The sequence below is a fragment of the Xiphias gladius genome, chromosome 17, assembly GCF_016859285.1.
Source record: "Xiphias gladius isolate SHS-SW01 ecotype Sanya breed wild chromosome 17, ASM1685928v1, whole genome shotgun sequence".
Taxonomy (NCBI): Eukaryota; Metazoa; Chordata; class Actinopteri; order Istiophoriformes; family Xiphiidae; genus Xiphias; species Xiphias gladius.
Window position 1 is genome coordinate 14,459,758 of NC_053416.1, and position 19,334 is coordinate 14,479,091.

General features: G+C 37.9%; 1 protein-coding gene across 2 annotated transcripts; it reads left to right on the top strand.

The window, feature by feature from the left end:
* Positions 1-353: 353 nt before the first annotated feature.
* Positions 354-16,265, top strand: pou2f3 (POU class 2 homeobox 3). Of its 2 annotated transcripts, none has more exons than XM_040150132.1 (12): positions 354-402; positions 5,456-5,490; positions 7,045-7,146; positions 8,834-8,939; positions 9,380-9,468; positions 9,789-9,965; positions 11,494-11,635; positions 13,208-13,341; positions 13,687-13,851; positions 15,061-15,103; positions 15,397-15,505; positions 16,223-16,265. In XM_040150132.1, exons 1-12 carry the CDS (start codon positions 354-356, stop codon positions 16,263-16,265), a joined length of 1,194 nt encoding a protein of 397 aa, XP_040006066.1. The 2 variants fall into 2 exon arrangements, with proteins under 2 accessions (XP_040006066.1, XP_040006067.1); XM_040150133.1 differs by having other exon boundaries at positions 8,837-8,939.
* Positions 16,266-19,334: the final 3,069 nt, after the last annotated feature.

The following is a 19,334-nucleotide window of genomic DNA, read 5'->3' on the forward strand; positions in this document are numbered from 1 at the left end:
CTGGAGCAGCACAAACTGTTTACCTGAGGTGTGTCACTCCTCCAACACAGTCTCGTCAATGACTTTTAATATCGTCACTATTTCATGTCACACAAGAGCTGAGTTTATTCGCTGAGTGAGTATTCCATACAGACATGACCATGGGAAGGCTTTATGGGAAAATCAGCCTTGCTTATGAATATTACAACTAGGGATCACACAGGAGTGTGCACAGTTTGTGTGGTGGTGTGGAGGGGAGGGCGCATTAGAATAAACTCAAGATCATTTTCCTGGGTGGCCTGAGTGCTTCATTGTCCTGGTGAAGTTACAATCCTGTAGGAAAATCAGCTATATTTATCATTACAGATATTAAGATGAGCGCAGACACGGTGGAACAGTCGGAGGCTCCAGGTGAACAGGCGGGTAAGGATATTTCATCCTCCTTATGGTGCACGTGGACACAGCTGAATCATCTGAACACAGATGAATTCAGTAGATGTGACTCAGGGAGATGTGCTGCTGCTCGGCTGTGTTTATTCTGTCACGGCTGGTGATGCTGGAGTTCCATAGAAAGACTTTGTTTATTGTCTTTTTAAGTTTTCTTAGTTTTTGTCTGATTTGTGCCTTTAGAGAGTCGTATCTTATCAGCTTCAATGTGGATAATATATTATAGGAAGCTTACCTGTGTGTCAATTTAGAATCTTTAAAAGATCTCTGTAAAAGTCATAAAATTATATTCTACTGCCTGGATTATCTGAGAGGAATATATTTGTTGCTCAAGTACGTAAGTGAAATATCTTAAGAATGTTTTAGTACACTCTGACTTTTGGGGTTATAGGTTTTATTCACTGATGTTTGCTACTGTAATTTACATCAGGTTTTAGAAACATTTGCCACTGTATTCAAGTACAACTTTTCACAGAAGCTCCATCTGGCCTCACCAGACACAGCGTGCTTTAAACAACAAGCTAATCCTCATACTGGTCCACATGATGCCTGGTGTGGTACAAATAAAAGCTAAAAGAGCAGCATTTTGACTTGCTCCTGTTTTGTAGGGAGCTGGGTGTGTGTGTGTGTGTGTGTGTGTGTGTGTGTGTGTGTGTGTGTGTGTGTGTGTGTGTGTGTGTGTGTGTGTGTGTGAGTGTGGATACTGTGGCAGTTGGTTGCTATACCAGGATGCACCTGAGGCTGTTTGCTGAGAAATGCTTGCTGCCCGGGGCCTGAGGACTGCAACCAGCAACGAAACAAAACCAGGAACCAGCAACAGAAAATGTGGAACTTGTGTTTAGACAACGGCTGTGTGAGAGAAGTGAACGGCTCTGTTTCATGAAGTGCTCAATGTCCGTGTTTCTGTCAGTATATGATCATCCAAAGTCATTTTGTTAGTATGTGGTCAGGTGTACTTTTTTTCTCATGCAGCTCTTATCATTGGTCATGTAATGGTCCATTTTCAGGAGGCCTAGCTGTACTATTTTATTTTAAAGGGTCAATTCACTCAAACTTAAAATATACATACTTCTCCCTTACCTCTACAGGTGTCCATACATATATTTTATACAGATATTATTGGTTTTAGTTGTCTGGATTTTAAGATATCTGTCTCTGAGATTTTTGCCTACATCCAGTACAATGGAGGTGAATGGCATATGGTCTGTGGCGCTCCCAGCAATGAAAAATATAATTAAAATAGTCAACAGCAATACATCTTCCAATAAAGACTTCACTGTTCTCATTGGAACTTCTTTCTTCTGAAGAAACATGTCTTTGATTACCCACAGTAACAGGGACAATTTCCCTTAAAAATATGTTATTTTGATGGTGAATTTTTTTTTTTCAGTGCTGTGAGCACCACAGACCAAATTCCACCATTCATCTCCGTTGTACTGACACACAGGCAGAAATTTCAGGGACAAAGTTAAACAAATATTACTGAAACTATCTGCATGGAGAGATATCACTAGAGGTAAGTGAGAAAATATCTTTAGTTTTTTTGTAATTTGGGAAAACTGACCCTTCAGGGTTCAACATTTCAAGTGTTTTGAATCCAGGTAGGAAGACAGCAGAAGAGAGACTTTTTCTCTGGATGCTGCGATAGTCCCAAGAGGAACGTTTTGAACTTGTAGTGTTCACATTCACAGCTGTGCGCCAGTGTAGATCAGGAGGATCTGTGCCTGCACCTGCTCCCTTTTTGCAACTGTGTTTCCTCAAAATTATGGTTACATACATTTTGGAGGTAAACTTAATTGCTGCCTTGATAATGTTCAATGGCTATGTTTGTTTTTTTTTTGTTTGCTTGTTTCTTTTGCACCACACGTAAGTCACCGAGAGTCGAGGTGGATAGTGACTATACACAGTTTAGAACTGAATGATACCAGGGACTGGGGTTTATATCCAGAATCCTATGTGTGATTAGATTTAGGCAACAAAAGCATTTTGGTTATGGTGAGGGAAAGTTCATGGTTAAATGTTAATAACATTAACACATCCTGTCTCATGCTTTAAGTCCCTCTTCTCATTTTTTTTAGAATTTAAGACAAGGCCATGATCTTTCCCTAACTTAAACCGAGTGCATTGAACGCCTGAACATAACCATGAAAAAGTGGAATACGTTTAGTTGGATACGTTTATTCAAAATGTTTCCTCATTAGGTTGATAAAAAATAAGCACACTCTTTTGCTCTTTGCTGTTGCAAATTAGTAGGATTTAAATGTAATTTCTAGAAGGCAGGGTTGCTTCGGGGGATTTAACTCTGCCAACAGATATCCAACTTAAATCATTAACATTCATGTGCTGCTGGGCATTACTGTAAAAACCTGTTACTGTATTCACATTTTTTTATTTGCTTTTTTGTGAAGTTTTCACTTCATCCTTTTTAGGTAGCTTTCGTTAGCTTGAGAATCTAAAATTGTGAAAAAAATCTGTATAATGTGAAATTACACAGCATAATGCAGACACAATACACTTCATCAGTTCTACAAACATAAAAACTATTAATGCTTAAGAAAGACTTGTTGCTTTTGCTTTCTGAAGTATAAAGTCTCGTGATATTCTAAACACTTCTTATTTTCAATAAATACCCTGAGAAGACCAAAACCAAAAATGAATTTATACTACTACTGTGTAGTATGTGTAGCCAAAGCCTTATTGCTTATTTCTTTTTGCCATAATAATGCCATTGTTGTCTTAAAAGTATTAAAAATACATATCACTTTTGCACTGAGTCAAATGTTCACATACGCCATCTTACTGCTGTAAATATTCGCTGCATATAAATCCTCCGATGCAAATAGTCCCCAATAAATGCACAATTTACTTTTGTTTGAGATTAGCGTTTGCTAAAAACTGTTAAAAAAAAAACTAAAAATTAGAGTGCTATATTGTTTTAGAAAATTACTGAGCCTTAAAATTAAACTATATATTTGTGAATCATTTTTAAAGATTTGTCTTCACTAGGAGCTAAGGGGCTTGGTGCTGAGTGCCACAGACAGGGTCGGAAAGTCAGAAAGTATTGATAGACGGATCAAGTCACTGTTGGTTTTGGTCTCTTCATGGAATTTGTTGGCAACAAAAAATATAAACTATTTTTTACTAACTAATTATTGCATCATTTACTGTTAGTACAAAAAAGAAATAGACAGTAATTATTTTGTATAATAACTCCAAAAACTGTGTATTATGACAACAGTATACAGTACAATTTATATGTAGTATGGAAGTGGGAAACAGCTTCTGTAGCTGACTGAACACAGCAGAAATGTCACATTCAGCCCTGAAGACTAACTGAAGTCAAACAGACTCTTGTGCCAAAGGAATGACATCATTCCACTTGTTCCCAGTGCAGTTCACTTGCATTTTGTTCATTTTCCAAAATAGGAATATATTCCTAACAGACGGTGTAACCACTGATTGTAACACTCGTTTCCAGTGTGTGTGTTTGTGCAGACAAAGCTCTAATACAGGCTTCTTGCACTCAGAGCTGATTTGCATGTTTTGGTCATTTCCATACTGGAAGTTTGGCTGTGAGGGTGGTTGTCCTGGGGCAGCAGTACCATAGTGGGGTGGTGGTGAGGTCAGGGGGGTGGGGTGGTGAGTGTGCGTGTGTGTGTGTGTGTGTGTGTGTGTGTGTGTGTGTGTGTGTGTGTGTGTGGGGGGTATATTTGCATTGTGTGTCTCCAGCAGCTCACCGCCTCTCTCTCATACACACACACAGTCCCAAAAGCCCCATTTGACATTCAAATGATGCGAGCTTTATCCAACATAGCTTTGAACTCTCCCTGTCCTCTCCACATACACTCGGCACTGACTTCTGTATATTTCAGGAGGAAAACTGCACTTCTTGAAAAGACTGGTCAGAAGTGTGTTTTTGCATACACGGCTGTGTGTGTGAACAATAAGCAGTGGTGGTATCAGTACTTTTGTGAAAGTACTGATACTACACTGTAAAATACTCCATTACAAGTAGAAGTCCTGCATTGAAAATGTTGCATAAGTATAATCAGGAAAATGTACTTAAAATATCATAAGTAAAAGTACCCGATGCAGACAAAAAGCCTCAGTGACATTGTTAGATCATTAATTGTTTTTTTTAATTTAATTATTATTATATATGATTATATAATGATAATTTATAAAATTGTTATTAAAAATGAAAATTTCATAAATTATTATTATTATATATGATTATATAATTTATATTAATACTAATTTTCTATACTATTGGGTAGATTAATCTATAACAATGCATCACATTTTATAAGCTCCTCATATGTTTTGTATGTAACATCTTGTATGTAACTGGTAAAGTATAGGTGTCAAAGTGCAGCAAAAAGTACAAAACATTTCCGTCTGAAATGTAACGGAGTACAAGTATCCAGTAGTACATGCATTTGTTTTTTACTTTTTACAGACCTGTTTATTTATGGAGTAAGGTGACAGGTTATTAATAGAATTGATTTGTGTTATTAATCTGTTTTTGTTATATTTCGGTGTATTGGGTTTTTGCTTTAGATTACACTTATGAAGTTTTGATTTCAAGATCATATCCTTACATGTTTTATGTCTCTCTTTTAACATTTTAACTTTGGACCATATTAAAAAGAAATGCTCTTACTGTGACATGTCATCCCTTGACTGGTGCGTTTTGTAAATCCATAAACAAATCAAATCAAATGAAAAACACACTGCTCAGGAAACTGCTGCCAAAGACTGGAAAAACCAGCCTTATTATTTCAGCAATGGTTTTTGTTCAGTTTGATTTAATTTGAAATAAAGTTAGATGAAAATCTACTGATTCAATTTGGAAATTATATCATTGCAGCTGTAAAAAGAGAAAGATTTAGTGGTGAAATAACAGTAGAAACCCATGTAGCTAACACTGAATGCTAACATGACAAAATTTGATCTATATATGATTTTATTTCTTCTGAGTGTCAAAGAGCTTCACTTTAATAATCTGCATCTCTTTCTCGTTCCTGACATTTAGAGCAAAACAGAATCGACTTCAATCGACAAGTGAGTAACAGAGTTCATAATAACCTACTGCACTTCTTGTGTACAAATTCCTGTGAAAGAGGATTTCATGAATGGGGTCACTGTCATCAGCAGGATTTGGATTGCTTTGTGTAACATGTCGTAACCTTGTCCTGTGAGCTTATATGCTTCTAAACACAGTGACGTTTGTATCCAGCACCGTGGGTGAAACTCTGATGATGCTTTTTAAGGACAAACATGGATCGATTTCACTTACTAATCTTTGAAAAAAACATTAAGTAATTTATACCCATGTTGCTACACCAATCTCTCCCAATCAGCTATAATTGTTTTATTTTATTTAAAAAATGATTCATAATTTCCTTAAACAGCCGGGCACTGGAGTTTTCAGCTACTGTTACCCAAACAGGAGTAAATAGTGCATTTGTTGAGGACTATTTTCAGCTGTGGATTAATACACAGTTGGTGCAATCAGTACTCGCAAACCCTTGTTTGAGTTGAAAGCAGTTTAACCAAAGAGTGACATTTCCTTCTCAGATTTATTCAATTGAACAGTTTTTAGGGCCCTGATGTGGTAAAACTGTCCAGCAAAGACAAAATTTAATTTTGAAAAAAACCTCAGTAATTTCCTACCACAGCCAGGTACTGTTTTTTTTAGTTTACTTACTTTTTGAGTGAAAATAAACCAACGTGGCCGTGTTCATCATAGTGAAGGAACATGTTTCTCAGTGCAACTGTGTGGCTCACCGATGGGTTTTAAATACTGTAGTTTTTGGACAACAATGGAGCTCTGGCACAGAGGAATAAGAAACATCAGGCTCTAGCACACAGGCAACACTTAATGATAGGCTCAATTCATTGTTGGGTTTGGTCTTGTTATGGGTTTTGTTGATGATAAGATATTGATGATTATTCTCTGGCAGACTTAATAACGAAACCAAGCTGGAAAATGAATAGCCCAGAGCAGTGTGAACGGTACTAAATGTACCTTTACCCGAGACATAAGGTTCAACTGACTTTTAGATGGCTAACATCCTCAGGATAAACTACCTGCTCTGTCAATAGCGACTGCCATCTCTTTAGAAACACCTCAAATAGTCTCCAGCTATTTGGATACTAATCCAAACATTCTTTTTGGCAGGAGAGTACATATCTTTTACTGCTCATGTTTTCAGGAAGTGCCATGGTTTTCAGGGGTTGGGGGCTGGGGAGCGAGGGGGAGGGATATTTGCATACTGGCTTGCCCAAGGGGAGGGAAAGAGTCAATCACTCTTTGTATAATGTTATGTGACTAAACTGGTCATGGAGCCAGTGTACATGAGTCTGTGTGTGTGTGTGTGTGTGTGTGTGTGTGTGTGTGTGTGTGTGTGTGTGTGTGTGTGTGTGTGCACGCACTGTCTCTACACACACACACACACACACACAGTCAGATACATGTAAACATGCATCCCTTTGCCCCCCGAGCTTAAGCACAGACAATGTTTCCCATCCTCTCAGCTCTACAAAACTTTATCATTTAATCAAACCACAAGACACCAGAGTTAACACAGCTTGGTTGTGCTTTCAATGTCTTAGATAAAGACAGAGGCCATCAACGACTCACCTCATTCAGCTTCCACACTGAAGACATGTCAGCTTACACAAAGCTCTCCCGTGCCTGGAGGTCAACTGACTGGGGTAAGACACGGACTCTTTATCCCTCACTGGCTCTGGTTATTTTACATCTAAGCATGTCGTCCTAGAGTATACGAGCCTTTCATCAGAGACTGGGTTCCACAGAGTGGCATTGATGGAAGAACTCCTATGATTTACTGAAATAAAAGTAGGAATACAACAATGTAAAAGTGCACTGCAATAAGTAAAAGTCGTGCATTTTAAATCTTACTTCAAGGGGAACTATACAAAAATGTTGTATAGTATCTGACATTAGCAGACATTTAACAGCCCACTTCGTGGGCTTGAGGTCAGGATATTTCGGCCTCTGCTGCATTAGCTTTTACTATTCTTTTTTTGTTTTTAATCTGTCACTTGCAATTCCTAAAACTCTATTGAAGTGCAGTACAAAATCACTGAGAGTACCCCTTTAAGTAAGAAACTGTGAAGCAAACAATGACTTCTGCGCACTGTCGGTCACTGGTACTCCAGTTTTTCATCCTACGCACCTTTTAATAAGATTTTGTGATGCGCAAGAAGTTTGTCGAAATTTATATTTAAGTAATGTACATACTGTATGTGTGGATTATTGGATGCATTAACAAGTAAGCAACGTTGTAATCAGTGGTCGGAAGTAACCCAGTCAATTAATAACTTGAGTACTGTACTGAAGCAGAAATTAGACATATTTATATTTTAAATTTAATGTTTTGATTTTATGCTACTTTATACTTCAACTCCATACATTTCAGAGGGAAATATTGTTCTTTTTGCTCCACTACATTTAACTGGCAGCTTTAATTAGCAGTTATGTTACAGATTAAGATTTTGCATACATACCATATAATGATATGATGCACTGCTGTATGATGCAGGTTAAACTACCCAGCAGTGTGTAAAAGAGCTTAAATCAGCTCCATGTCGATCAGCTACGAGAGTAAAATGTTACTTACACATTAATGCTTTGATAATTATCCAAAAAATATAATATACAATAGTACAACACTCACTGGGGCCATTTTTTTAATTTTAAAAATACATTTTTGAGAGGACATTTTGCTAATAATATATTTACTTTTAGTATTTTCATATTGCAGCACTGCTACTTTTTCGTAGATAAAGAACCTAAATACACTTTCAGCAATGATTGTAATGTTGTGATTGGTTGAGTGCGAGCTAACTATTTCATATGCTGCTAACAGCACATCATATGTTACTTAGAACCACTGAAAAACAAAATGACCTAGACTATCAAAAGTAAAGGTTCTCGTTATGCAGAATGATATGTTCCAGTGTTGTACTCAGTGATTTACTTAAAATCAATCACCAACTATTTTAAACATTGATTAGTTGTAATTTATCAAGGAAAATGTTTTATTTCATTGTACATTGAAAATTTCTGGTTGCTGGACTGTTTGTCAAGAAGTCCCCTTGGGATCTAAGACACTGGGACTGACATTTTCACTTTTTCTAATAATTGCAAATCATCATATTTTTTAAGCTGATCATAGGTTTTGTATGGAAAACCTTTACCAGCAAAGTGACTAGTAAGTATAGGAGTCAGATAGCTTGTGCAATTGTACTTTCCACCACTACAGAGAGCTCATATAAAGGCATATTCACCTCAGACTGAACCCTGAGGCTTAGTCTCCATGTACGGATGAGTTACGACTAATTGTTTTGTCGTTGTGGTTTTTTTGTTTTGCTCCAGGAGCTCACCTCTTTCCACACCATGCAGCAGCTGGTTCTGATGCCACCGTCTCACCTGTCATCTCCTTCCTCTTTTCTGCTCTCCCAGAGCCCCACCAGCCACCAAGGTGGAGGATTCAAAAAAAAAAAGAAAGAAAGAAACTTCACTACACTTCAGTGAAGTGTGAAAAAGCAGAAAAGGAAAAATATATGATATTGCCATACAGTGTGATTAAAAAAAAAAAAAAAAAAAACTAATTTAAAAGCTGCTTAGGGAGAAAATTAACATGAAATTAAGGACTCAAGTGATTAACAAAAACATATTAGCAGCGTCCTAATTCAGAGACTGTCTTTAATATCTACATTACAATATGTCTTAACAGGTCAACCAGAACTTGTGCTGGTTGAATCATTGTGGTGCTGCATCATAGTACAGAAAACGTATTTATAAACTTGTTATGGCTTATTACTAAATTATACACACGTATGTATTAGAATTCTACATTTTGTGGACGTCCTGTTGCTGCAAACAGATACTTGATCAAAAACCTGCTGTTTTCCTTTGCAGCTCTTCTGCAGCAGAACCTGCTGTGCCTTCCTAGCCAGAGTCAAACTAGCCTTCTCCAGCATCAGCCTGGACTGGCTCTTACTCCACAGGTAAATCCAGACAACTTCCTGTCTATACACAAATTGACACCAAGAATGTCACATTGCCGAATGTGACATGTGCTGTTTACACCAACAATCGATCACATGACTACATGTCTGTGGAGAGTGTTGCTCATAGTTAAAAAAAAAACAAAACCCACAGAAAATTCAGCCAACTCTGTAGTTCTCTTCAGCTCAAGGGAGCTTTATAGCATCTTTAACTCACTTTATATCCTGCAACTTTACTGTTTTGATTAATTTTCCACCGCTCTCAGCAGGCACTATTTCAGAAAGAAAAAAAAAAGCTCTGTGATGTTTGTCTGATCCAGGCTATGAGTCGCTCTGGTCTGGCAGGACCATCTATGGAGAACCACATGGACATGTCTCACCTGCAAATGCCCAAACATATGTCCATACCACCACAGGAAGAACCCAGTGATCTGGAGGAACTGGAACAATTTGCGAAAGCATTCAAGCAAAGACGCATCAAACTGGGCTTCACTCAGGTAATTAAGAGAAAGAACCCCACTTTTTTTTTCCTTCAAAGGCCCCGAAAACTGAAAAACAGTCTCAATCAGCTCCCTTCTGTACGTAGTATGGTTTTACATGAACACAATATTTTCTGCCAAAGTTAGATTTGTTTCGGTCTTTTCACGTAACATTTTTCTGTACTTGTTTTTGCGGAGCTCAGTTGGAAAAATTATGATGCACAAACTTCCACACACCAATCAGGATTGAGCAACATATAAATGTAAATTTGATGACAATTGTGGAGTAGCTGGCTTATGGTGACGGCACTGTCAATGAAATATGATAGAACCACACCCACACTCCTCATGAAGCAGGTTATATGACTTTTAAAGTGCTGAACTCTAAATAAGTAATAACTTTGTTTTTTACCCCCAAAACTTTTAACATTGATCGTTGTTTGTTTATTTATTTTATATTTAATGCTCTAGAGAAGATACGACGCCACAAGACCAGGTTTCCTGGGACATTTACTTTCAAATCTAAGAGGTTTTTGTTCTCATATTTCTCAGGTCGCTCGCTCAGGTCGTATTTATTGTTTTTGCGGGAACCCTACAAGACCTGGTCTGCAGCACTGATGTTTTACTATGTAACTCTTCAGAATACAGCCCACAACGTACAGCATAGTCCTCCCCAATTTACAGTGTAATTTTTTGCAGTCATTTTTTACAGTGTACCAGTACAGTATGTATCAATACATTCAAGTAAAAGCCCACAAGATGTATTATTAGAAAAGGTACAGTGTAGTTAAAAATACTTAAAGTATAAGTTATCTTGAAATTCCTTCTAGATGGCAGGACTTCAGTTGGTCTTGCTATACCCTTTAATGATAGAATAGGTATCTATTTGTTTAAACATACCTACAGTTTACATTCTTTTTAAGATCCCATATTGTTACCCACTTATTCCCTAAATTCAGTACATACTGTACTGGCAGACCGTTACAACCAAAAATTACACTGTAAATTGGGAAGAATTACGATGTGCACGGTGGGCCATAATCTAAAGCATTACCCTTTATTACAACTTTGGTCTTATTTTTGTATAGGCCATCATGTTAATGCCGACTATGCTTACTGCATTTGTGCTCACAGTTTTCCTGTGGAATGAGGGATTATTAGAGACATCTCAGATGTGTGCAACTTCAGTTTTCGTCCTAAATAACGTGGCTAATCTCTTGACTTGTTTTCAACCTTTCTGGTTGTCTCATGTTTGTTGCCCCGTTAGACCTGTATCAATGTCACTGTGTTTTCAGATCTCACCAATTACTTCAGTAATTACAATGTTACCACATCGGATAGAATAGATGGACAAAACTGCGAAAATATGAGCCAAGTTGTAATAAACAAGAATGATTCTTTAATAATAACTAGAATTTAGTTTATACTATACATAGCTGCACCTTTAAAAAATCTCCTATTTTGTACAAATAAATGGTGATTATAATTAATGTCTGTGTGCGCACGTGTGTGTGTGTGTGTGTGTGTGTGTGTGTGTCTATCACAGGGAGATGTGGGCCTTGCGATGGGAAAACTGTACGGGAATGATTTCAGCCAGACCACAATCTCTCGCTTCGAGGCTCTCAACCTCAGCTTCAAAAACATGTGCAAGCTCAAACCTCTGCTGGAGAAATGGCTGAATGATGCAGGTACAACACAGTGACTGCCATTTTCTATTACAGTGCCACTGAAGATTCTGGCTTGATGAGAAAGGTGGTCAAAAAACAGGTACAGCAAATGTACAACTGCCTCTCTACCACCAGTCTTATCCTCTACAATAGCTAGCATTACCTCATACTTGCAGCCACTGCTGATGATGGGGCTGACTGAGTTTTGCAGAAGCAGGCGACCAGAACTGAGTGAAGTTTGGAAACGTGTGGTAGTTTATGTGCTGGTAATAGCAATACTCCAACTGTGTCTCTGGACTATGTTTATATGTAACATTTTTGGTTAAGAAGTGTTTGCTGCTTCAGAAATATTCATTGTAAAAAATTTTTAGTGCCTGATTAAGATGCAGTTAAAACCACCTTGTTAAAGGAATAGTCTGACATTTTGGGAACTATGCTTATTTGCTTTCTTGCCAAGAGTTAGATAAGAAGATTAATACCATTCTCATGTCTGTACGGTAAATATAAGTCTACAGCCAGGAGATAATTAGCTCAGGTGGAAACAGCTGGACTGGCTCTATTGAAAGGTAAAAAAAAACAACAACAACAAAAACTCACTAAGTAACATGTTGTATCTTGTTTGTTTAATCTGTACAAAAACAGCGACGTAAAAAATGGCACATTGTGGTTTTACTGTGGCTTATGTACTGTCTATTTCAAGGCTGGTAGCAGTGATTTCCTGGAGTCTCGTTATAAACATATCTCCTAAAATGTTGAACTATTCCTTTAAGGTAACAGAAAGCTCATCATTTCATTTAAAAGTTTCAATAATACCTGCCAGGATGAGACAGAAGGTGAAGCCAGGCCATCGGTGTTTAAGACAAACCGACCTGCACTGATTATCCCCACTGAGTTTAACTGCTGTTTTGCAAATTTGATCAGTATAAACACTGTTTCCCCGAAAATGTAATTCGGTAATGGAAACTAATTGCATGTGAATGTAATTTGAAGGTGACTGCTACTGTGTTCACCTTATTTACTTTTGACCAAAAATTTGACTGAGTGACTTGAAGTAAACCCTGCCTTCGTTAACCACTTGGTAAATGTCAGGTACAGTACGTGGGACTTACGGATGCACTAGTTTGGGAAGTCTGCATTGTTTGTGTACGTTTCATACAGCCTCTGAGTTCTGATCGGGTCAAATATTAAAAAAAAAAAAAAAGTTTATTACAACTTGGATCTTACTTTTACGTTTTTTTCCCATCATTCCTATGTCAGTAATAATGCAATTGTGCTCACTAAGTTAATAGACCTTTTTCACAGTACACATTTTAATTTGTCACAGCAAGAAAAAGTCAGCTTTTTCACAACAGGGACCTGGATCTAGCGCATCTAAACCTAAAAGCCTAAAAAATCTGTTGAGCAGAAAAACAACTTTGCACAGATTTCTGCGTTAAAGCTGTAAAAAAAGACAAAAAAAAAAAAAAACCCACTGAGTTTGCAGCACAAAATATACGCTAAAAGTCAGGGTTGTATTGCCGCTGTGACTTTCCTGATGCAGCTGCTGTTGAAAAGTGATGAGGAATGTCCACGGTACATTTGTTTTTACATTAGAGAACTCGCCTTCTGACTCGATGAGCAACGCCACCTCTCTGCCGCCCCTGATGGAGGGCTACGGCCGCAAGCGAAAAAAGAGGACAAGCATTGAAACCAACATCAAGCTGACTCTGGAGAAACGTTTCCTTGACGTGAGTTCAAGACTGAATCCATACTTTTTTTTTTCTTTTTTAGTGAACCTTCTCTTTTTTCTAAGTCACAGAATTTATTGTGTATAGAAGAAAAGTTGGTTAGCTTTTTAAAGTAAAACAGTGTCTGTTAATGACATCAGTTATTGATAGGCATTGATGATAAATGGAACATGAAAAATTTTGTTCTGTTTATGTAAATGACTGGATTATCACTAGTATAACACAACCGCACCTGATCTCTGCACCAGATGCTAGTCAACCATGGCCAGTGGCTGCCAGGCGGCTATCCTAAACTTCCCATACTAACATTTAAGGGAGGAAATCATGAACCTTTCCGTTTTTCAGAACCCCAAGCCCAACTCCGAGGAGATAACCCTGATCTCAGAGCAGCTGTCCATGGAGAAGGAGGTGGTTCGAGTTTGGTTCTGTAATCGGCGTCAGAAGGAGAAGAGGATCTACTGCCCGGTGGCTAGTTTACCTGTCAAATCACACAGCTACAACTCCAGAATGGTTAGCTGTATAAAACACCAATCTCTTCCACTTAGAAACACTTAAGAGTGTTGTTGTTGGGGTTTTTTTTTTTCTTTCTTATTTGTGGCAGTTGTGTGAGCAACTGAAATACTATTATAATTCATGGTCCATGTTTTGCCACAATCTCTTGAAAGTGTCAGCCTAACGTCAGATTAATGGATCACCTTCTTGCATTTTACTAATTAGCTAAAATCATGCTCACATCCAGCTGTGGCCTAAAGAGAAACTTGAAGTTCTCACCTTGCTGCGGTGTCCTCGCGTCACCTGTGTGTGTGCTTACACGCGCAATAGTTCAAACAGGGGTAACAGATTGAAACCTCCAACCAGAAGAAGGCAGCGAAACAAAGATTTTCAACTTGGTGTTCAATTTGGGAAATTGGCTTCTTCACTTTCTTTCTGAGCATGAGATGAGTAGAAGATGTTAGCCTAGCTTAGCTTAAAGACTGGAAGCAGGGGCAAACAGCTGGACTGGCTCTGTCCAAAGTTTAAAAGGACACCTACCAGCGCCACACAATCCAGCTAACACGTAACGTCAAGCCCATTATTTACCATTTATAAGGAGCATACAAACATTTAACATTTTGTAACAAAAAAAGTGTAATTTACTTAAAAATATCCTGTTTCTTAATTTATACACAATCTGAAACATTAAAATGACGAGTTGTGGTTTTAGGACAAGTTGTGTGCTGGTACTTGACAAACAACAGTGTGTCCATCCACCCAGTTTATCCTGCAGCATCTCTGGCTGAGGTTGTCAGATACTGTTTGAGGAACTATTCCTCTAAGTCAGTCTTAATGGAAATTTTTTGGTTTTTTTTGTTTTGTTTGTTTTTATAGACAGTTCATGCAGTTTTTGCAAATATCAATATTCAATGAAGGTTCTTGCAAAATAAAGGTTGGAGAAGTCTGAAATGAACCTTTAATTATTTATGTCATGGCAGCAGATGTAAAAAAACAGATATTGGGGGAACAAAGCCACCAACAGGCTTGTGAAATAAATAACTGAAGAGACATTTAATTCTTGTCAACCCTTCAGTGTCCAAGAGCTTTTTACAGCGGACATTGACTGACACATTGTGATATACTCAAATATTACTGAAAAATGTAAATTGTTGGTTGTAAATCAAATACATTGTACAGTCCTATTGTGAGGTGGGCTTTATCTCATCCATTTTTACACTGTTTCAGGCCCCGGCATCCAGATCCTACAGCCCTCTGGCTTCAGGTGGAGGCAAGTTCTGTGTCCTACATTCACCTATTGATAATGAGCCTGTCACTGTAACCTGATTATGATTCACTCTATTGTGACTGACACTACGCAATGATACATGCATGTTTCCCTATACAGTATTAGTATTGCATTTTACAACATTAGTGTGAAAGAAAGATCATTCTTGACCTTGGAAATAACAAAACATTTTCATCTCTTATCTTAATACCAAGGGCCAATTTGCATTTTAATACAAAATACTCTGGAAAAAATTAATGTGCATATTCATTATTTTTGTGACCTTTTCCTTCCAGTTTCAGCGAATTCCTCTCCAAACAGCGCAAGCCCTGAAGCTTCTCCCAACAGCCTGTCCACAGCCTCCTTAACGTCTCAGGCCAACCCAGCTTCCTACAGTACACCAGGGTAAGAGACATTCACCCTAACACCCCTACGGACTGCTTTTCTCTCATCCTATTGGTAGATACTGGAACATGGAGCCTTTGGGCTTGCAGTTTGTTTCAAGTTGTTGAATTTAAAATGTGTTACCCGAAATTTTATTGAAGGAATAGTTCAAAATTTTGTTGAATACATTTACTCGCTTTCTTACTGAAAGCGAGATGAGAAGATCTATATCAATCCCTTAATCACATCTTTACTTTTACTTAAATTTGTATTATACAGTGTAGGTTTGCTGAGAATGCTGTATGTTCAATAACAATAGAGTCAGTAAGTAAAACTGACAGCAAAACAAAATACAGGTCTAATGAGAGCAATTACGGGCAGACAGAGAACAGTTGTTGCGAAAAGTCTTGAGAATGGGACTAGTAAATTCTTGGAGTCTCTGCTGGTAGTGTGTGTTGTGTGTTTAATCCTTGCAAAAGTCAAAATGTAAAAACTACTTGACCTGTGGGTGGACAGGGAGCTATAGGCCAGACTGTTTCCTGGTCAGACATGAGGGTGGTATCTGTCTTCTCATCTACTGTAAATCTCAGCGAGAAACCAAATAAGCATATTTCCTAAAAAAGTTGGACTGTTTCTTGAAATGAACTACCAAGAGTCAATTACTGAATGTAGTTAGGTTTTCTGTTGCTTTTATTTGTCAAAGTCAATAAACCTGTGACCTTCCCTTTGGCCTTTCAGCTCCTGGTACCGCACGTGGAATCCTGCCACATATCATCACTGATGAACATGAACTGTATCATATGAAGCTTTTCAAGATTGTTTTTTTTTTTTTTTTTTGAGAAGGATGTACGCTGAAGATGTGACAGAATAACACGATATTCCTGCTATGAACAGGGTTACAACTACAGGCTAAACCTTAGATGGACCCGTAAAACAAAACAGCAGAACAAGCAGAGGCATGCAACACACCACACTTGTGTCAACACTCAAGCTCATACACAGCCTAATAGCTTCGAGCTGTTTGATTTGTGTTCATATTACTCTGCTTAGATCAGCTGCAAAGATGAAGAATACACAGAAGAGCACACAATGAAAGATATCACAAACACTTGTGGGAATTCTCATGTTCAGGCCTATATGCTTATGGCTTGGATTTTTAACTGTCACGAGTCAAATAATCTGTTTGAATGTTGAAGGATCAGGTCCAGATTCCCTAAGATTGTTTACCAAGCTGTTCCTTACGCCATATACAACAATCTCTGTTGTTGCTGTTATGATGTGTTTTTATGTTCATAAGATAGTGTTGTGTTAGTGAATTTGCAATCCTACATTGAGTACTGCTAGCCTGTCTAAATAAATATGCAGTCAAAACAAAGGGATTAAATAGAATTTTCATCTGCATGTTCATGACTAGAGCAAAAAGGTCTTTTATTGATCATTGATTTGGTCATTTTAGTTCTTTAAAGGATAATTCTTGTTTATTACAGCTTGGGTCTTATGATTGCAATTTATATAATAACACTGTACTCACCAAAGTATTGGTTGAAATCTGGTAAAATGGTGGCATCGCAACAACAAAAGTCCAGTGGGGCAAGAAACATGACTAGACAACCTGTCAGATGGTCTGCTTCATGTTTCTTGACCTGTTAGACTTCTTGTTTAGCAGCGTTGCTGTTTGTTCCCAGATTTCAGCAATTAAGTTTTGGTGAGTACAATGTTATTATCACTGATAGGCATGATGGATAAAACTACAAAAATTAGACCAAAGATGTAATAAAGTGGGACTAAAGGCCCTGAACACACTATTTTCTGACGAAGTTAGAAGAAACAGGTTAGCTTTTGTTTTTGAGTGTTAAACTCTTCATTAATAATAATAAGGATGTTTTTTTTCCTCCAAAGCTTTAACTTTGACTGTTGCTTATTTCAGAATATCTGTGTCTAACTGTGAAGCTGTACTCTTATTGTGATGAATTGTACAAATGTTGATAATGACACACACTTTTGGACAGTCTGTCCTTGAAAGTTATCATTGTGTTGCACTCGTTTGCACACACATAAAGGTGACTAACAGAGGTTTACGCCCCGTTCACACAAACAACTGGAGACGCGAAAAGCTTCCATTTATTGTGAATGAAACCTCAGACATGGTGGTCCAACCTTAAGTCTGAAGTCGAGAGAAGTTAAATTCTATGCAAATTGCCTCTCGTGCTGAAGCATCAACCTGGAAACAACCAATCACGCCGGTTCAGATTTTTGTTTCGACTGTCTGTATGTGGGAAGGGGGTGTCAGTTCGAACCCTGCCTACATTTACCCTTCCGCAAACCTGGCAACTGCTGCATAAGGCAGGAGTCTGTTCTGAAAAGTGAAAAAAAAACAAAAAAACTGTCTTCCAGTTCCAGGTCTGTCACAACGGAGGTTTCAGGTGCTGATCAAAATGCACTTCATCTGAAGTATGCTGAGGCCTTACGTCTAAAAATGCTGTCGCACTTCTGTCTGGATAAGTTAGTGATTTAATGGTTTTCTAATCTGAATGGTTGAGCCTGGTTATAAATTGATGGATACATGTAATTTGGCAGTTGTTGTTCATCCTTGTGTCACCTGCTGGAGTGTTTGTTTAATTAATGCATTTTCATTTGACATCCTGGAAAGTGTCAGCTTTGCTTTTACCTTCAGAGGCCATCTGTTTAAAGGATAAGGCTGGCACTATTACGTATTTTTGTTATTGTCAACAAATCTCATGAAAAGAGCAAAATTATCTATGTGTCACTCTGTCTCGACCCCTGTCGGATTAATACACATTTGGAGTACTGGTGAGAATTTCCGTCAGCAGGATGGTGTATGTTGGATTGGCTAAAAATAAACTTAATAAGGCCATAATTGTGGAAACAAATAAACACGTGTAACTCATTGGCTTATTGATTTTTATAACATTTTGGACAAAAATGACGCTCTCTGGCACAGAGGAATAAGTTACTGTATATCTGGCGTTTTCTTCACAGACAATGCTTGCAAATGAGATCAGTCCATTGAGTGGTTTTGTTGTTTTCATGAGATTTGTTGACAATAACGAAAACATAGACAACCACCGGACTTTTCCATTAATCTGGATGCGAGGACGTGAGAAAATATTGACCTCTGCTGGTCCAACCCAGAGCTTCTGTTGGAGACTTGCTGCTGGAGTTTCTGTTGAATTTGTCTCTTATTTCGTGCTGGTTGTTGCTCTGTTTAATACAGACACTCATAAAACTGCCTTTCAGACCTCAAGTCAAGGTCTGACTACTGTCATAGTTTAGTTGTTTGTGTAATTGCTTTTGTTAAATTTATTTCTGTTTTGAGTTTCCTTTGTATATTTTATTTAAGAGAAACGTTTTGCGGTGGTACGGAACTCTGAGCTAGGTAACTCCTGACTTCATCCTCAAAATAAAACCAAAAACTATACTCATGATGCCAGACAATGTTATATACGGTTACAGCAGGTACTATTTTAAAGTAAAGATTAAAGTGAAGTTTTTACTGATGTAACTGAAGCTATCATGGTAAAGGTTGAAAGTGGCAACAGTGCCATATGATCCTCTGAGTCTCAGGGAATTATTTGCCTCTAGCTCCAGGGACCCTTACTAACTTGTATTTACTGTCATTAAACAGAAGATGTGTGTCCTGGATTTGACTCTCTTTCTTTTTAATGATGCATACAGTCAAATCAACTGTGTGTAACTTGCTTTACAATGTGTAATTCAACGAGTTCTCTCTCCAAGTCTATAAGGCTCCTGTGGGATCTTCAGGTTTTGTTGCATAGTTCTGTGTATTGAGAGCAACACACTGAGTTTGAAGTATATACCAGGGGTTTCA